This window comes from Chelonoidis abingdonii, chromosome 10 (genome assembly GCF_003597395.2).
Source record: "Chelonoidis abingdonii isolate Lonesome George chromosome 10, CheloAbing_2.0, whole genome shotgun sequence".
Classification (NCBI taxonomy): Eukaryota; Metazoa; Chordata; order Testudines; family Testudinidae; genus Chelonoidis; species Chelonoidis abingdonii.
The window spans coordinates 37,520,461-37,536,137 of NC_133778.1; the positions used below are offsets into that span (position 1 = coordinate 37,520,461).

Genomic DNA, 15,677 nt, shown 5'->3' on the forward strand with positions numbered 1-15,677 from the left:
TGTTGCACTCATGACAGATTTAAAAAAGTTTACATTTTCATCTGTTCAAATATTTTCTATCTATAAAGCTGAAGAGCTGTTTACTTAAAAGATGTAGTGAATCCACAATTACATAGCTGTCATTTCTCTGGAGAAAATAATTAGTCTAAATGTGTGCAATAATGCAATGCTGGTTGCTTTTTAAATAAATAGTTCTAGTCTTAAACAGTAGGATTAAAAACAATGAGGAGTCCGGTGACACCTTAAAGACTAACAGATTTATTTGGGCATAAGCTTTCGTGGGTAAAACCCTCCACTTCAGATACATGGAGTGAAAATTACAGATGCAGGCATAAATATACTAACACATGAAAAGAAGGGAGTTGAGAATCTGTGTTAACAAGGTCGGTTCAGTCAGGGTAGATGTGGTCCACTCCTAATAATAGAGGAGGAGGTTTCAATACCAAGAGAGTGGGAATGGACCACATCCACCCTGAATTGGCCTGCCTACTTGTCTGAGTACCACTCAACATGAGTGACTGCAGAATTTGGACCTAAGTGGTCTAGACTAAAAAACTAAACCAAGGCTGTCTTTTTGTGACCTAAAACAGATAATTCCCAAAGTGGAATTTAGTTTTCATATAACTGGTTTGCACATATACCCAGAAGAAACTCAATTGATTAATTGCAAGATATTCAAATAAAGGAAAAAGTTTTGTAGCTCTCTTCCGTATTAAAAATGGGGTCCAGGTGACACAATCATTCTATTAAATTGTGGAACTTTTCTGGATGAATAGAAATTTGGCATTTGAATAAGTGTTCATGTAGTTCAGCCCTGATAAATTCCATTTTCAAAATAAGACTAGTTGAGTATATAGAATCCAATCTGTCTTATAGTTCTGCTTCCTTCTGGCAGTTACCCTATATTTGGGTGTAGGTCTCACTACTGGCAAGACTATATGCCAGCATGTGCTGTTTCCACCTTAATTGCCCACGTCCAGTTATTTGCTGGAACTGTTCATTAGGACTCTAGTTTCCTTTTTGTCCCTAAAACTTCAGCAGAAAACACTTGTGCTTGACCAGATATATCACTGGCTCTTGAGCAGAAATATTCTGGTCCTTCTGGCATACAGGCTTAACATGTTATCATACTTATTCCTGGGGTAGAGGCAGTTCTCCTGTCAGAGTTCATCAATCTCATTCCTGTGTATCTGCGTGATTGCCAGTGGAGTTGTAGACCGACCGCTAAGGGGTGACCACTCCCAACCATAACTAGGTCTTCTGTTGAGACCAGTCTTTCGCATGAGCCCCTTGAAGGGTGAATAAACCTAAAACCCAACATTAGGGAATTAGTAATATACCCCTGAAAGACATGACGTAATTCCAGATTGCTAGAATTTAGGCCTACCAATTTGATAGCTATTGAGCTTGTGAGCCTAGGAGTATTCATAATGGAAGTGTGTCCTTCTGTTAGTTTTAAATCTCAGCGCACCCAGAATTGAATGGCTTGTGAAACATTTGTATTTCTAGAAAGTTGAAGCAGATTAGACATGTGAGAGAGTTTGTACTGGCACCGTCGGAGGTATATCTGTTTGCTGGACAAGGGGGACTCCTGCTTTTTTCCCAAGCATTAAATTACTTCATGATCTTCTAAGGTGAATGTGACTTAAATACTATAACTACTAAAATATTCTCTTCTCCCAGAGGAATAGTTTTCACTGAAATCAACAAACATTTGTGAAACTTTGCAGCAAAAATTGCCTATGGCATGTACTTCAGGAATAGAAGATTCAGAGGTTTAGCAGAGAAGTGGTGATTGGTCTAGGATAGGCATATAAGTATTGTCTACCCTGTTCTTGCTGACTGAAGTGCAGCTGATGAAAGCGGTCCTCCTATACACACACATACCCCTCTGAAAATAGTATTTTTTTTATTTTGTCGTTCTGTCTTTTTCATGCCCTTTCTGATGGCTTTGTCTGCAGTCTGAACAGCCCCTTTGTCCTCCCTAAGCCTGCATACCAGCACAAGAGCAGCGAAACTGCTTTAGCAAAAGAATTCTCCTCCTGCACACCTTATGCATTGTTTGACAGTCTCTCTATCCCAGATGCTTTTACTGTCTTCTGTATCCCCAGCTATCAGTACTTTTCCCTCTTTTCCCTTCTTGCTTCTATTCTGCAAAACCTTTGGAGGTTGATAGATTGAGCCCTAAACCCCTGGGACAGCACAAAGCAGAATGCAGTCCTGACAATAAGGGCCCCACTGACCTTGCTCTGCATATATGGTGAAAAAAAGTATTATCTGTGGCGAGGGATGAAGGACTGTATAGTGGAGGATGGTAAAGATAATTTAAAAAAAAAAAAAAGATTTGGACTAAGGAGGAATGTAGAAGCAACACAAGAGGTCACTATCAGGGAAAGACTAAAATGGGTCCGCAACGCAGTGCCCATGGGGGCCATTGCGCCCACGGGGGCATCTAAATGCGCCTGTGTCCTGGCCAGCAGTCGAGCATCTGCCGAAATGCTGCAGAAATTCGGCGACATTTCAGCGTCGCCACTGAAATTCGGCAGCGACACCACCGACAAGTGATGTCATTGAGAGGCGTCGCCACCAAAATGCCGCAGAAATTTGGTGGCATTTCGGTGGATGCTTGACCGCCACCACGGTCCTTCATCTGGCGCCCGCCAGATGAAAAGGTTGGGGACCACTGCACTAAAAGAATGGGATAGAGAGATGGGAGAAGGCTGAAATATGATACTTGTGTATTTCATTTAGGATTTTATAAAGGAGATGTAGAAGGGATGGGAAGGTGGAGAGCTTGGTGGGAGAAGCTGATTGATCCCTGGTAAATGTTTTATCACAGCTGTCTTTTCTAATATCTGTTCTCCATTTAGTCTCTGACTTTTTTTGTCTCCACTCTGTAGAGGAGAATGAGATCTTGCCATACAGTATGTGCAGCAGGGACACTGTTACCTCTTGATCTAGACCTGCCCTTTTCTGTAAAAATTGTGTAACAAGGTGAAGAAGCACTTGAATGTAAAACATGGTTAAAATTAATTTAATTGCACTAACTTATAATAAAAATGATCAATACTTTCTAGAGCAGTAAGCCCCTATACCACCCAGTGAGAGTGAACAGAGTTCAGTTAACCTTTGGCCAGCACTGGAGGCTGACAGCTGTTGTCTGAGCCTATGTGTACACTGTTTTATAGTGACTAGCAGAGTTAAGAATTTAAGTTCTCAAGAATCATCTTTGGAGGTGTTGTGCAGGTTGCTTTGAGGATGAGGACTTAGAGGTCAGACATGGGAGTGATGGCTTTGTGAAAAGTGTTCACCCACAGGTGATGGAGTATTTTTGTCATTTATCCTTTTTTTGTGAGAGTTCATTTGAGAGCATAGTGAATGTCTGGTTTCACCCAAATTGTTTTTGTTGGGGGCATTTGATGCACTGAATGAGATACATCACGTGTTGGGAAAGGCATGTGGAGATGTTTTCAATGTATGTCAGGTATATCGTTGGTTTCATGGCACATTTTTCCAGTAATTCTTCCTTGAGGTGGCCCAGGAAGAAATTGGCGTACCGGCGAGCTGTCCTACTGCCCATGGATAATCTGAAATTGTTGTGGGGAAGGATGGAGTGAAAGAGTTTGTCCTGGTGTTTAGGGTGGATTTCCAAGTGTTGTACATTATTTCACAGATATTTGAGACAGGCACTGATGCCTGAAGATGATTGTGCCAGTGGTAATTAGGAAAATGCTATTTCATTGTTAAAGCTGTTTGGTTAACAAATTTCTGGATGGCTAAGTCAGCGGCTATTCAGTTCTGCCATAAATAGTTGTAACTGCCCAAGGCCCAATGCATTATTCAAACAAAATTCCTATTGGTGTAAATGGGAGTTCTTTCTGAGTGAGGAGGACTGAAGAGGTCCCCTTAAATTGTTTGCCATATTGATGACCAGCCTATAATTCAGTCTGAACATGCTTTTCTCTTTCTTAAAAAGGCAGGAGGGAAGCACTATATAGTACATCATTCCCCCTCAATGCATTGTTCCTGCAATAACAAATCAAGCACACACTCAAAAAAAATAGGGTGATAGAGTAGGGTGGATGAAACTGCGCAAACTGAAATTATAGATTAAGACAAGAAGGGACCATTAGATTTTCTAATTTGGAAAATTGTGTGTGTACTACCAATACTGTTGGGGAATTCAGACTGAATACTTTACCAGTTGTAGGCAAAATGACTTAGTCTTCCATAGAATTTGAAACAATATTTGGAAACATTTAAACTGTAGGGTAAATTAGTGATCAGTTAGCGTGTTCAGATTTTCTGTTTGAGTATAGCAAGTTAATTCTAGCAACTAATGTCTCATTTTGTACACTAAGATATGTGTACTAAGCAATTATCTATTAGTGCACTTTTCGAGACACTTTGTTCTGAGTATATACCAGTTGTTAATCAAATGCTAGTATTAAAATATAGGATTGTGTCTTTGATCAAACTGCTTATACTGAAGACCATGCTTAATCAGAGTATGTTTGGTCTTTGTAGTGTAGTCTTGTATACAGGTATTTGACTTCCTGCTTACTACTTCTCTTACTGATTAGAATAGTAATACTTTGTGCTTTTGTTACTTGTAATATGGTATCGAATATTAAATTCAGTGTGTACATGTTCCTATCAGAAATTCGTCAGCGGACCCCAGCTCAAAGAAATATCTCTGCAGCTGCCCCAGTAAGCCCTAAACAGGGATCTCCCAAAGCTCCAGGTCCACTAGCAGCATCTCCTGGTCTGCAAAGGGACGCTTCAGCTCCTGGTGGACCTCCAGAAAGAACCGTTGCACCAGCCTTGCAGTCAAATGTGTTACCAAGACGTCCTGGATCCCCTGCTACTTCAGTGCCTGGAATGGGTAAACAGAGCACTTAATGTTATTTACAGTTTATGTTGTTTTCTCTGGTTACCAATAAAACAGGCCATTTTCAGACAGTATGGAAATGGCATTTCATTTGGAAATAGCAGAGCAGTTATCTGATTAAGCAGGAGTTCCATATTCAATTAGCCATAACTCTTTACAGCTGGCACCTTGTGATACTGAAACCTATTGCCTGAGCTCATTTAACTGTTATGGCTTCTTTGTTTAAATGGCAATAAAACTTTGCAGTATTCTGTAGTCAACAGTATAACATACCTTTTTATGTTCATGGTTTAGGAAAGCTCTAGATTTTATATAAATCAGGTAAAAAGGAAAACGCTTTCAGTATATATTCGTTTCTCACTAAACTCTGCACATATTTTATTATGCATCTTGACATTTATTTAAATTTTTGTTCTAGCAGGGATGTGATGCATCATGAGTTATAGTGTAAAATACTGCGTACCCTAAAAAATCTTTTCTGATAGATGGATTTTTCTAAAAATGGCATGTTAATTTTGTACTGTAGTCCAATAAAAGAGGGTTTAGCAATAGTTGTGATGTTTAAAAAATAGTGAGTTACACAAGATACTTCAAACTGTTCACTTCTGAATGGGCCTCCTGCTTTGCAGATGCTTTTTTCAGCTTAGTTCTGGGTCAAAACTCAGAATGGAAATTCTCCGTGAAAAATACTTGGTATCATTCTTTGCAATTTAATCCATATTCTGTGGAGTAGTTTTTTGTTCTCTTTATACTGTTGCCAAGAAGTTTTTTTTAGCTGTGACTTATGTCCCCTGAGTTTTAAGGTTTATAGTTATTATTTTAAGTTTTTGGCTTACATTAGGTAATAAAATATATCAGTACATTGATGATCTCTCTCTCTCTCTCTCTCTCTCAGGAGAAACTTGAGGAATTTAATTTTGAAATGGATTTTTACTATACTTTAAAACAACTTAGTGGGTTAAGATTTTAAATGGAGCAGGATTTAAACTTCTCACCATATCAAGTTAATTCATGCTGACCTATGATAGTAGCAAAATCTGTAGAATGTTTAGAGAAGGCACTTTAATTGTAATGCCCTGTTCTCGAACAATTAACTACTTGAAAATGACCTTTATGGTGAAACTTCCAATGTTGGTTCTGAGTCTAAAACTGAGGTGTTGGGGAAAGTTTTTAGTAAATCCTGATAAGCTTCTTAGGTTACCAAAGTGAAGTTTTCCCACCAGTAAATGTATTGCAGTGAGACAGCTCTACTTAATGGCAGTGTTTAACAAGTTCAGACTTGGCATGTACCTAAAGCATATGCTCCTTGTTGGATTGCTGAAATAATTGGTTAAATGTTTGCTCATATTTAATTATCTAACTGTATGTAATTTTTCTTAGCAATATTAAGATGTAGGCACATTGAACTAAATTGTGTTTATTTGAATTTGAGCTTCTAAGTATAGAACAGTGAAATCGGTATTTAATGGGTGTATTGCAATGCATAGTTGCTAGGTCTTTTAAGTAAAAAGAAACTATTAATGCAAGTTTTGTGGCTAATATTTTACATGCACAAACCAAATTGTTTCCTTTAGTAACTTACATGTTTCCTTTGCATATATGTAGTTTCTGTTGAATATGTATGTGTGTATATGTATATAATATGATGATTCACTTGTTTCTTATATACAGAAATTACAAACACTATGTCATGGTTACTGTGAAAGACATATCTTTGGATTTCCTGACTTTTGTGCATGTACACTCTCAGCCACAACATTTTAGTCTAAACTAAATTCAATATCAGAGTAAATATCTTTCCACCTAAGTTTATGCATCACTTGCAACAAATATGAATGAGCTTAATTATCTCTAAAGTAAGAATATTCATTCATTTTTATTACTGTATTTTGTAGAAGAGAATCAATTTAACATGAACCACAACAGAGTTCCCGTATGTTTGAAAATTAATAACCAGCAGGTAGTTGAGAGTTTGCCAAGCTTTGCAAAAATGACCAGTCTTCTTACAATGGTTGCTTTTGATGTTTATATTAATTACTGTTGTCCATAACAGCATGAAGACTAAGATGCATGGTTTGAGAGTTATTAGCATGCAAGTGATTAAAGATACTCTTGTGGAGCACGTTCTCATATTTAATATCTCTAGATTTCTTTATGTACTTCTCTGCATTTACTATTAACATATAGCAAGTAAATGTGCTTGCAATATAAAATGTTATGGAGAGTCTTATAATACTTAAATTCAGTCCTCCGTCTAAAGTATTACTAGACTATTTTAGGTGTTCAGTTTCTTTTCTTCCAGACTATAGTATGCTGTCAGAGTGTTCTAAACCTTTATATTCAGCTGTGCCTACTCCTTTTTAATTGGCAGTGTTTTGTCTCAGTGACCTTAAAACAGTGGTTCTCAAACTTTTTGTACTGGTGACCCGTTTTACACAGCAAGCTTCTGAGTGTGACTCCTCCTTATAAATTAAAAACATATTTTTTATATTTAACACTATATTAAAGTGCTGTCTTTAGAGCTGGGTGGTGGCATAAGGCCCCACCAACCCTGCCCTTCTTCAGTTCCTTCTTACTGCCCGTGGTGGTTGCTGGAACCTCTTGTTGCTTAGGCAATCTCATCTAGGGTGACCAGATCAGACAGTCCCGATTTTTGAGTCTTTTTCTTATATAGGCTCCTATTATCTCCCACCCGTGTCCGGATTTTTCACACTTGCTGTCTGGTCATCCTAATCTCATCCCTTAGTGGTTTTACTCGAAATTTATGTAAATAGTTTGTTTCTTAGTTTAGATAATTTAAGTAGTTTTAGATAGATAGTTTAGATATTTGCCAAGTTTTACAACAGTCTACATAAAAAGCACTAGTGAAGTCAGTGCAAACTAAAATTTCATACAGATAATGAGTTGTTTACACTGCTCTGTATACTATACACTGAAATGTAAGTAAAATATTTATATGCCAATCGACGTATTATCTAATTATATGGTAAAATTATAAAGTAAGCAATTTTTCAGTAATAGTATGCTGTGATACTTCTGTATTTTTATGTTTGATTTTGTAAGCAAGCAGTTTTTAAATGAGGTAAACTTGGGGTACACAATCAATTAGACTCCTGGAAAGGGGTACAGTAGACTGGAAAGGTTGAGAACCACTGGTTTGGACAACCCCGCTTTTATACAGTGAAGCTGTCCTTAGTCCCAGTGCCGAGGCATGACCCAGTTGCTGGAGGTTGAATCTTGTGCTGATTGCAACAAGTCTATGCCTTTGAGTGACTCTCACTCGAGATGTTTCAAGTGCTTAGGGGAAGCGCATAGGAAAGACCCATGCCAAATTTGTAAGGACTCTATGCCCTGGACCCAAAAGGACCACGCTCACCTCACCCAAAAGGACCACACTCACCTCAGCCTCGGTGCAGTGCACTCCCTTCATCTACAAGAGCTCCCTGGCACCTATTGTCTTCACCAGTGCCTAAGAACACTGCAAGCACCCAAAGAAGAGCTGGTCCCTGGTACTTAAGGACATGACAGCATGTACTTGTGTTGTCTGTCATGCGAGGCTTAGTCTGTGATCCCTTCAGCAGTAACTGACCATAGTCTATGCCCCGTCCAGAGACCATCTGGACAAGGTTGTCACTAGCCTCCCTGCAGTGGTGGAATGACCCCAGGGTGGTGCTGGCAGGAGCTCTGTTTGACCCTTGATATCTTTGATATTGGATGCTTCTGACCTTGGCTTGGGAGCGCATCTCGGCATATTGCGAACTCAAGGGACATGGTCCCCAGAGGAACTGATGTTGCACATAAACATCAGGGAACTCAGAACAGTCTGCCTAGCCTGTGGAGTCTTCCTGCCCCATCTTTCCGGTCGAGTGGTACGGATACTCACGGACAACACAGCTTCGATGATCTACATCAACAGGCAAGGGGGAGCCCGCTCATCAGCTCTTTGCCAGGAAGTGCTCTGATTGTGTATCCAGTACAGCATCCACCTTAGGTGTCGCACCTCCCCAGCATCAGGAATGAGCTGGCAGATCATCTCAGCTGGTGGTTCTTCTCTCCCTACAAGTGGTCCCTCCATCCAGAGATCACCCAAGTGCTCTTCCAATAGTGGGGAACGTCCCGAATGGACCTGTTTGCCACCAGACAGAACAGGAAGTGCCAATAGTACTGCTCCTGGATAACCTTGTAAACTGGAGTAATAGTAATAGGATGAAATTTAATAGTGAAAAGTGCAAGGTCATGCATTTAGGGAGTAATAACAAGAATTTTAGTTATACATTTGAGACACATCAGTTGGAAGTAACAGAGGAGGAGAAGGACCTCGGAGTATTGCTTGATCACAGATGACTATGAGCTGCCAATGTGATATGGCTGTTAAAAAAGCTAATGCAATTTTAGGATGCATCAGACAAGGTATTTCCAGTAAAAATAAGAAGGTGTTAGTACTGTTATACAAGGCAGTGGTGAGACCTCATCTGGAATACAGTGTGTAGTTCTGGTCTCCCATGTTTAAGAAGGATGAATTCAGACTGGAACAGGTACAGAGAAGGGCTACTAGGATGATCCGAGAAATGGGAAACCTGTCTTATGAAAGGAGACTCGAAGAGCTTGGCTTGTTTAGCCTAACCAAAAGAAGGTTGAGGAGGGATATGATTGCTCTTTATAAATATATCAGAGGGATTAATATTAGGGAAGGAGAGGAATTATCTAAGCTTAGTACCAATGTGGCACAAGAACAAGATGATATAAACTGAACACTAGGAAGTTATGACTTAAAATTAGACCAAGGTTTCTAACCATTAGAGATGAATTCTGGAACAGCCTTCCAAGGGAGTAGTAGGGCAAAGACATATCTAGCTTTAAGACTAGCTTAATAAGTTCATGGAGAGGATGGTATGATGGGATAGCCTAGTTTGGCAATTAATTTGGCAATGATCTTCGATTATCAGCTAAGTATGCCCAGTGGTCTGTGATGGGATGTTAGATGGGGTGGGATCTGAGTTACTACAGAGAATTCTTTCCTGGGTGCTGACTGGTGAGTCTTGCCCGCATGCTCAGGGTTTAACTGATCGCCATATTTGAGGTCTGGAAGGAATTTTCCTCCAGGGCAGATTGGGAGAGGCCCTGGAGGTTTTTCGCCTTCCTCTGCAGCATGGGGCATGGGTCACTTGCTGGACGATTCTCTGCAGCTTGAGGTCTTCAAACCACAATTTGAGGACTTCAGTAACTCAGACATAGGTTAGGGGTTTGTTACAGGAATGAGTAGGTGAGATTCTGTGGCCTGCATTGTGCAGGACGTCAGACTAGGTGATCATAATGGTCCCTTCTGACCTTAAAGTCTGAGTCCTTTCAGGGCCTAGGCATGGACTCTGGGTACATCTATACTACCAGATTGGCGGGTAGTGTTCGATGTATCGGGGATTAATTTATCACGTCTCGTCTGGATGTGATAAATCAATCCGCTAATCGACACCTGTCCTCCACCATGGCAGGAGGAGTAAGCGCAGTCGACGTGGGCGCTGCCGCAGTCGACTCGCTGCCATGGGGATGACCAGGTAAGTCGAACTAAGATACTTAGACTTCAGCTACTCAAATAGTGTAGCTGAAGTTGCATATCTTAGTTCGAACCCCACCTCCTTCCGCCAGTGTAGACCAGCCCTAAGTCTCCAATGCCTGCCTTCTGTTGTGGGAGGGGGATCTGATGTACGCATTCCTGTTGATTCCACTTATCAGTAAGATCCTAGCAAAAGTCAAAACAAAGCACGGGTCATCATGATGTCTCCAGCGTGGCCTTGCCAACTCTGGTTCAGCAAGCCCATGGATCTGGCAGTGGCCCCTCTATGGCCGCTGCCCAGATCTCCTCTCACAAGACCATGGGCAACTACTGCACCTGAACCTTCACTTCCTTCATCTCATGGCTTGGTTGCAGCATGGTTGAACATGGAGGAGAGGGCCTGCTCCAGCCACGTACAGCAAGTCCTCTTGGAAAGCAGAAAGTCCTCCACCAGAGCGACTTACCTAACAAAGCGGAAGCGATTCTCCTATGTGGCATCTCCCCACCAAGGTCCTTTGCAGTCTATCCTGGATTACCTGCTGTACCTTAAGCATCAAGGCCCTGCTTTTTCCTTTATCAAGATGCAATTGGCAGCCATATCGGCCTTCCACACCAGGGAAAATTGGTGTTCTCACAGGACATGGCCATCCAGTTCCAAAAAGGCCTAGAGCAACTCTTCTCACCGGTCTGGGATCCAGTTCCACAGTGGGACCTCAACTTTGTCCTCTTGAGGCTCCAGGACCTCCCTTAGAGCCCCTGGCCTCTTGTTCCATGTCACACCTGTCATGGAAGGTTGCCTTTCTTGTAGCCATTAACTTGGCGAGACAAGTATCTGAAATTTAAAGCCTTTACTTCCTGACCTCCTTATACAGTTTTCTACAAAGACAAGGTCCAGCTGTTGCCCCATCCTGCATTCCTGCCTAAGATGCTGCCACTTCTGTGTTAACCAGGATATCTCCTGGTTCTCTATCCAAAGCCGCACTCCGCCTCAGAGGAGAGGCAGGTGCATACTTTGGATGTCTGGCACGCCCTAGCATTCTACCTGGAGCGCACCAAGCCCTTCCAAATGTCAACCCAACTCTTCACTGGGACAGTGGACAGGATGAAAGGCGTTCCAGTGTCCTTGCAGAGGATTTCGAACTGGATCACCCCCTGTGTCTGGTTATGTTATGAGTTAGCACAGGCTGAACTGCCACCTATATTGAAGGCCCACTCGACCAGAGCTCAAGCATCCTCAGCAGTCTTCCTAGTGCATATCCCCATCCAGGACATCTGTGGACATATGGTCTTCAGTGCATATATTTACAACACGTTATGCCATCACTCAGTAGGCCAGAGATGACACTGGATTTGGCAGAGCTGTGTTGCAATCGACATGTCCATGAACTCCTACCCGCCTCTGGTGGTACTGCTTGAGAGTCACCTACAGTGGAATGGACATGAGCAAGCACTTGAAGAAGAAAAGACAGTTACCTTTTCCGTAACTAGTGTTCTTCGAGATGTTTCTCATGTCTATTCCATGACCTGTCCTCCTTCCCCACTGTTGGAGTTTCCAGCAAAATGGAACTGAGGGTGGGGGGAGCCGGCAGCGCCCCTTATACCATGGCATACATGCGCCACTCAAGAGGGTGCCATAGCTGATCCCCTGTGGATACCGCTGAGGGAAAAACTTCCAGCACTGGTGCATATGGTGAGCACAACACCTACTATGGAATGGACATGAGCGACATATCTCAAAGAACACTAGTTCCAAAAAAAGAGGTAACTGTCTTTTTTGGGTTGCCCTCCTTAGTGTGTATAATTATAGTGCTTTTCTGTCTTGACACAACTTGTAATTAATATGATTGTTCCACATATTGTGTTCTGTTTAGGTTCTTATACAGCCCTCATCACTGTAGTATCTGAGTTTTTTGCAGTAGTGCATTGAGCAATCTCATGAACATCTGTCATGTGTGGTTAACTTTTTCTCTCACCTTCTCCCCCCAGGGTGAAAACTTGTACAGTTTAGTATTGTATACTTATAAATGAATACATGCTGCTTTGTTTTGTTAAGTAAGGCAAAGGTACATTTCACTTAAAGTGGTAGATGCTCAAGTTTGTGGTGGTAGCTAGGTCCTGTGGGAGTTTATTCCACGGTCTGGGACTGTCCTCCCAAGAAGGCTTTATCTCCTGCACAGGCGAGCTTTACTCTTAAAAGTAGTAATACTAAAGGGTAGTAAGTTCTTTTGTGCCTGAGGAGCAAAGTAGTTGCGAGAGCACTTCCTTCTGTGTGTTAGGCAGTCTCTTCAATATTCTGGGCATAGGCCATTAAGCAACTTTGAAGATGAGGACCAAGACCTTGAACTTGATTGGATAGTCTGTGGGGAAACCAGTGTCAGAGCAGAGAGCAGGTTGGATGTGCTCATCATAACCCATGTTGCTTAGGTAACATGGTTCAACAGTCTATACATTGAGTTTCCTAAGCATTGATGGCATCTTGTCCAAGTATATTGCATTGCAGTAGTCCAGCGAGGAAGTGATAAAGACAGTATAACTGGTCATCATCCATAAGGATGGGATAGAGTCTTCAAACCAACTGAAGATGGTAGAAAACATAACTTTTTCATTTTTATCGCTTTCAACAGATTAACTGATTTTTGTTGGGGCTTCAAGTGGGAAACTGAGCCACAAATCCACTTTATCTTTAACACATTATAAGCATTACTACAATTATCAACACTTGTATCCATAATACTATCTTAAAACTAAATGCCATATCTGGATGTTCCCAATTGTATTCATTTGGTCCCAGTAACTGGCTGTAACAAACTATCTAATTATCTATTGTATTTAATTGTTCTTGCATGTGAATTCTATGGTTTGTATGTTGTTTTAATAAAGACTTTTGAGTACAGATTTAATTTTACAGTAGGTATTTTAAAGTTAGGAAGTAATTGCATAGCCTTAGTGCTAAAGCTTAGTTGACTTTTTACTATTACTGGCTCAACAAATTTGAGTATAGGTATAATTTAGGCTGATCCAATTATAGTTTTGAATTTTAAGAATAAAGTACCAATTGAGCTGATCAAATGGGCACACTTTCCCTCCATGATTGTATTTTTACTGGCTTATAACCACACAGTAGTCTTTATTTCCCACATTTTGTGTCCATTCTAGGTACTCAGCTGTACTGGCAGTTGAGATGATTTCTTTCTTGGGTTTCTGTTTCATTATTATGATCTATACCACAGCTGTGTTGCATGGCCCCTAGGGCATCATATCAACAGATCCATTCGACTTGCACCTCTGTGCAGCAGTCCAGAAGAGGTACTTGCCACCATCCATGTGTCTTCCAGTATGTGAGGTACATGGCTGGACGTGTTCTTTAAAACTGGAGTCTTTGAAGATGCTTTATTGGCAGTGAAAGTGGGGGGGAAAGACTTAAAAAAAAAAATAGCCTTTTGTATAGTATTATAATTAGGATGCGACGTTACCACAGCTAGATTCCAGAGGATATTAACCTCTGTGACTAGTTGTTTCATTCCTATACCAGTCCAGCAGATTTTTTTTGGTAATGAGGCTATGCATTTTCCCTTTGTGGATATCTTTTAAAGCTTGTCAAGCATCTATTAATATATATGTACCCATTGCATTTCACATTACTTATAGCTATAGTGTGATTTTCAGCTTCCTCATTATTGTGACTGATTAGCCCTCTTCGGGGTTTCCATTAATGCTTGGGCAAATAACAAGAATTGTACTGGGGTGTATATTGATAATTAAAGATGATGGTCCCACACTATAAGTAAAATGCTTATCAGCCCAAATGTAGCTAACATATGTCTTTCATACCAGGTGTATTTCTGTTCTGTAGGAGCTAGTATCTCAATGCGTAGGCAGCTGGTCTGAGCTTTGAATTCCTATGCTGACGCAGGGCTACTGCCAGTGCTATTTCTGTAGCAGCTAATTCCAACACAAAAGGTTGTGAATAGTCAGGCTGAACCAACACTGGAATTAAGGCTAATACCTGTTTCTATTTAGTGACTGCCTCAGTCACTTGTGGGTTCTATTCCCAACTACTACCTTTTTAAACTATATGAAGGGGCAACTATTTCTTTCTATTCAGATATAAACTTCCAAGAGAAGCTTGTTGTTGGTTTTAATACAGTTTAACTTGGTAATTTAAAAACCATTTTAGAAAATATTCTTATAACCATTTTGCTAAATATTATGTTTTCCCTTTAAACATTTTTTAACCAATTCATGTGGATTTTTGATGCTCCCCAATTGGCAAGTTATGACACAAATATATAAACTCAGATTGTATTTGGTTTGAAGACTGAGCCATTCATAAATTTTCCCCTGTATTTTGAGCACTTCAAAACACAGGTGCCTACAATATATAAACAAAAAATTATAAAATAAACCTATAACTTATAAGCCCCTTCATTTTCAGTTTAAACAGATTTTTACTGAAAAATTCCCAAGTTTTAGAAAAAATAGTATTTTGTGTTTTCTGATTTTCAACCTACTTTTGTATTCAAAATATACAAAAAAAACCCAAACCCTTGTTTTATTAGGAAAATACAATACATTGCATGAGATATATGTATTATGATATTACTTTAGTCGGTGTCTATATGCAAAGCTGCCTTTTGAAGTAAGACTATGTATTAGTCTAGAACAATGGTCACCAATCAGTCGATTGCAATTGACTGGTCAATCCTAGAGGATCTCTCAGCTGATCATGATCTCTGGCAGCATAGTGTGGCTGCCGCTAAGGCAGATTCTCTGCCTACCCCGGCTCTACACCACTCCCGGAAGTGGCCAGCAGCCCTGCAGCCCCGTGAGTGGGGCCGGAGTCTCCCTCTACATGTTGCCGCCTGCCTGTAAGCACCTCCCCCGCAGCTCCCGTTGGCCGGGACAGTTTTGTGTGGGGTGGGGCTCGCACAGAGGAACAGCGCATGTTGGACCCTTCCGGGGTAGGCAGGGAGCCTGCCTTAGCCTTGCTGCACCTGCTGCCAGAGGTAAGTGCTGCCCAGCAGGAGGCAACCCTGAGCCCCCTCCCGGAGCCAGCACCCAAAACCCTCTCCTGCACCTGAACCCCCTGCTGTGAGCCACCTCACAGTGCCAGTACCCCATATACCCTTCTGCACCCAAAGCCCCAACCCTGACCCCCCCTCCCAGAGCCAGCACCTTGTACCCCCTACTGCACCCCAACACTCTGCCCCAGACCAGAGCCGCCTCCTGCACCCA

General features: G+C 41.2%; 1 protein-coding gene across 3 annotated transcripts in view; it reads left to right on the plus strand.

The window, feature by feature from the left end:
• Positions 1-15,677, plus strand: part of LNPK (lunapark, ER junction formation factor) — an 81,768-nt gene that overhangs the window by 42,618 nt on the left and 23,473 nt on the right. For 2 of the 3 annotated variants that reach the window (XM_032784533.2, XM_032784534.2), the window contains exon 9: positions 4,661-4,885. The exons of the other annotated variant lie outside the window; for it this stretch is intronic. In XM_032784533.2, coding sequence (XP_032640424.1) covers positions 4,661-4,885 — 225 coding nt within the window. The remainder of the gene's footprint in view (positions 1-4,660; positions 4,886-15,677) is intronic. 3 annotated transcript variants of the gene reach the window in all.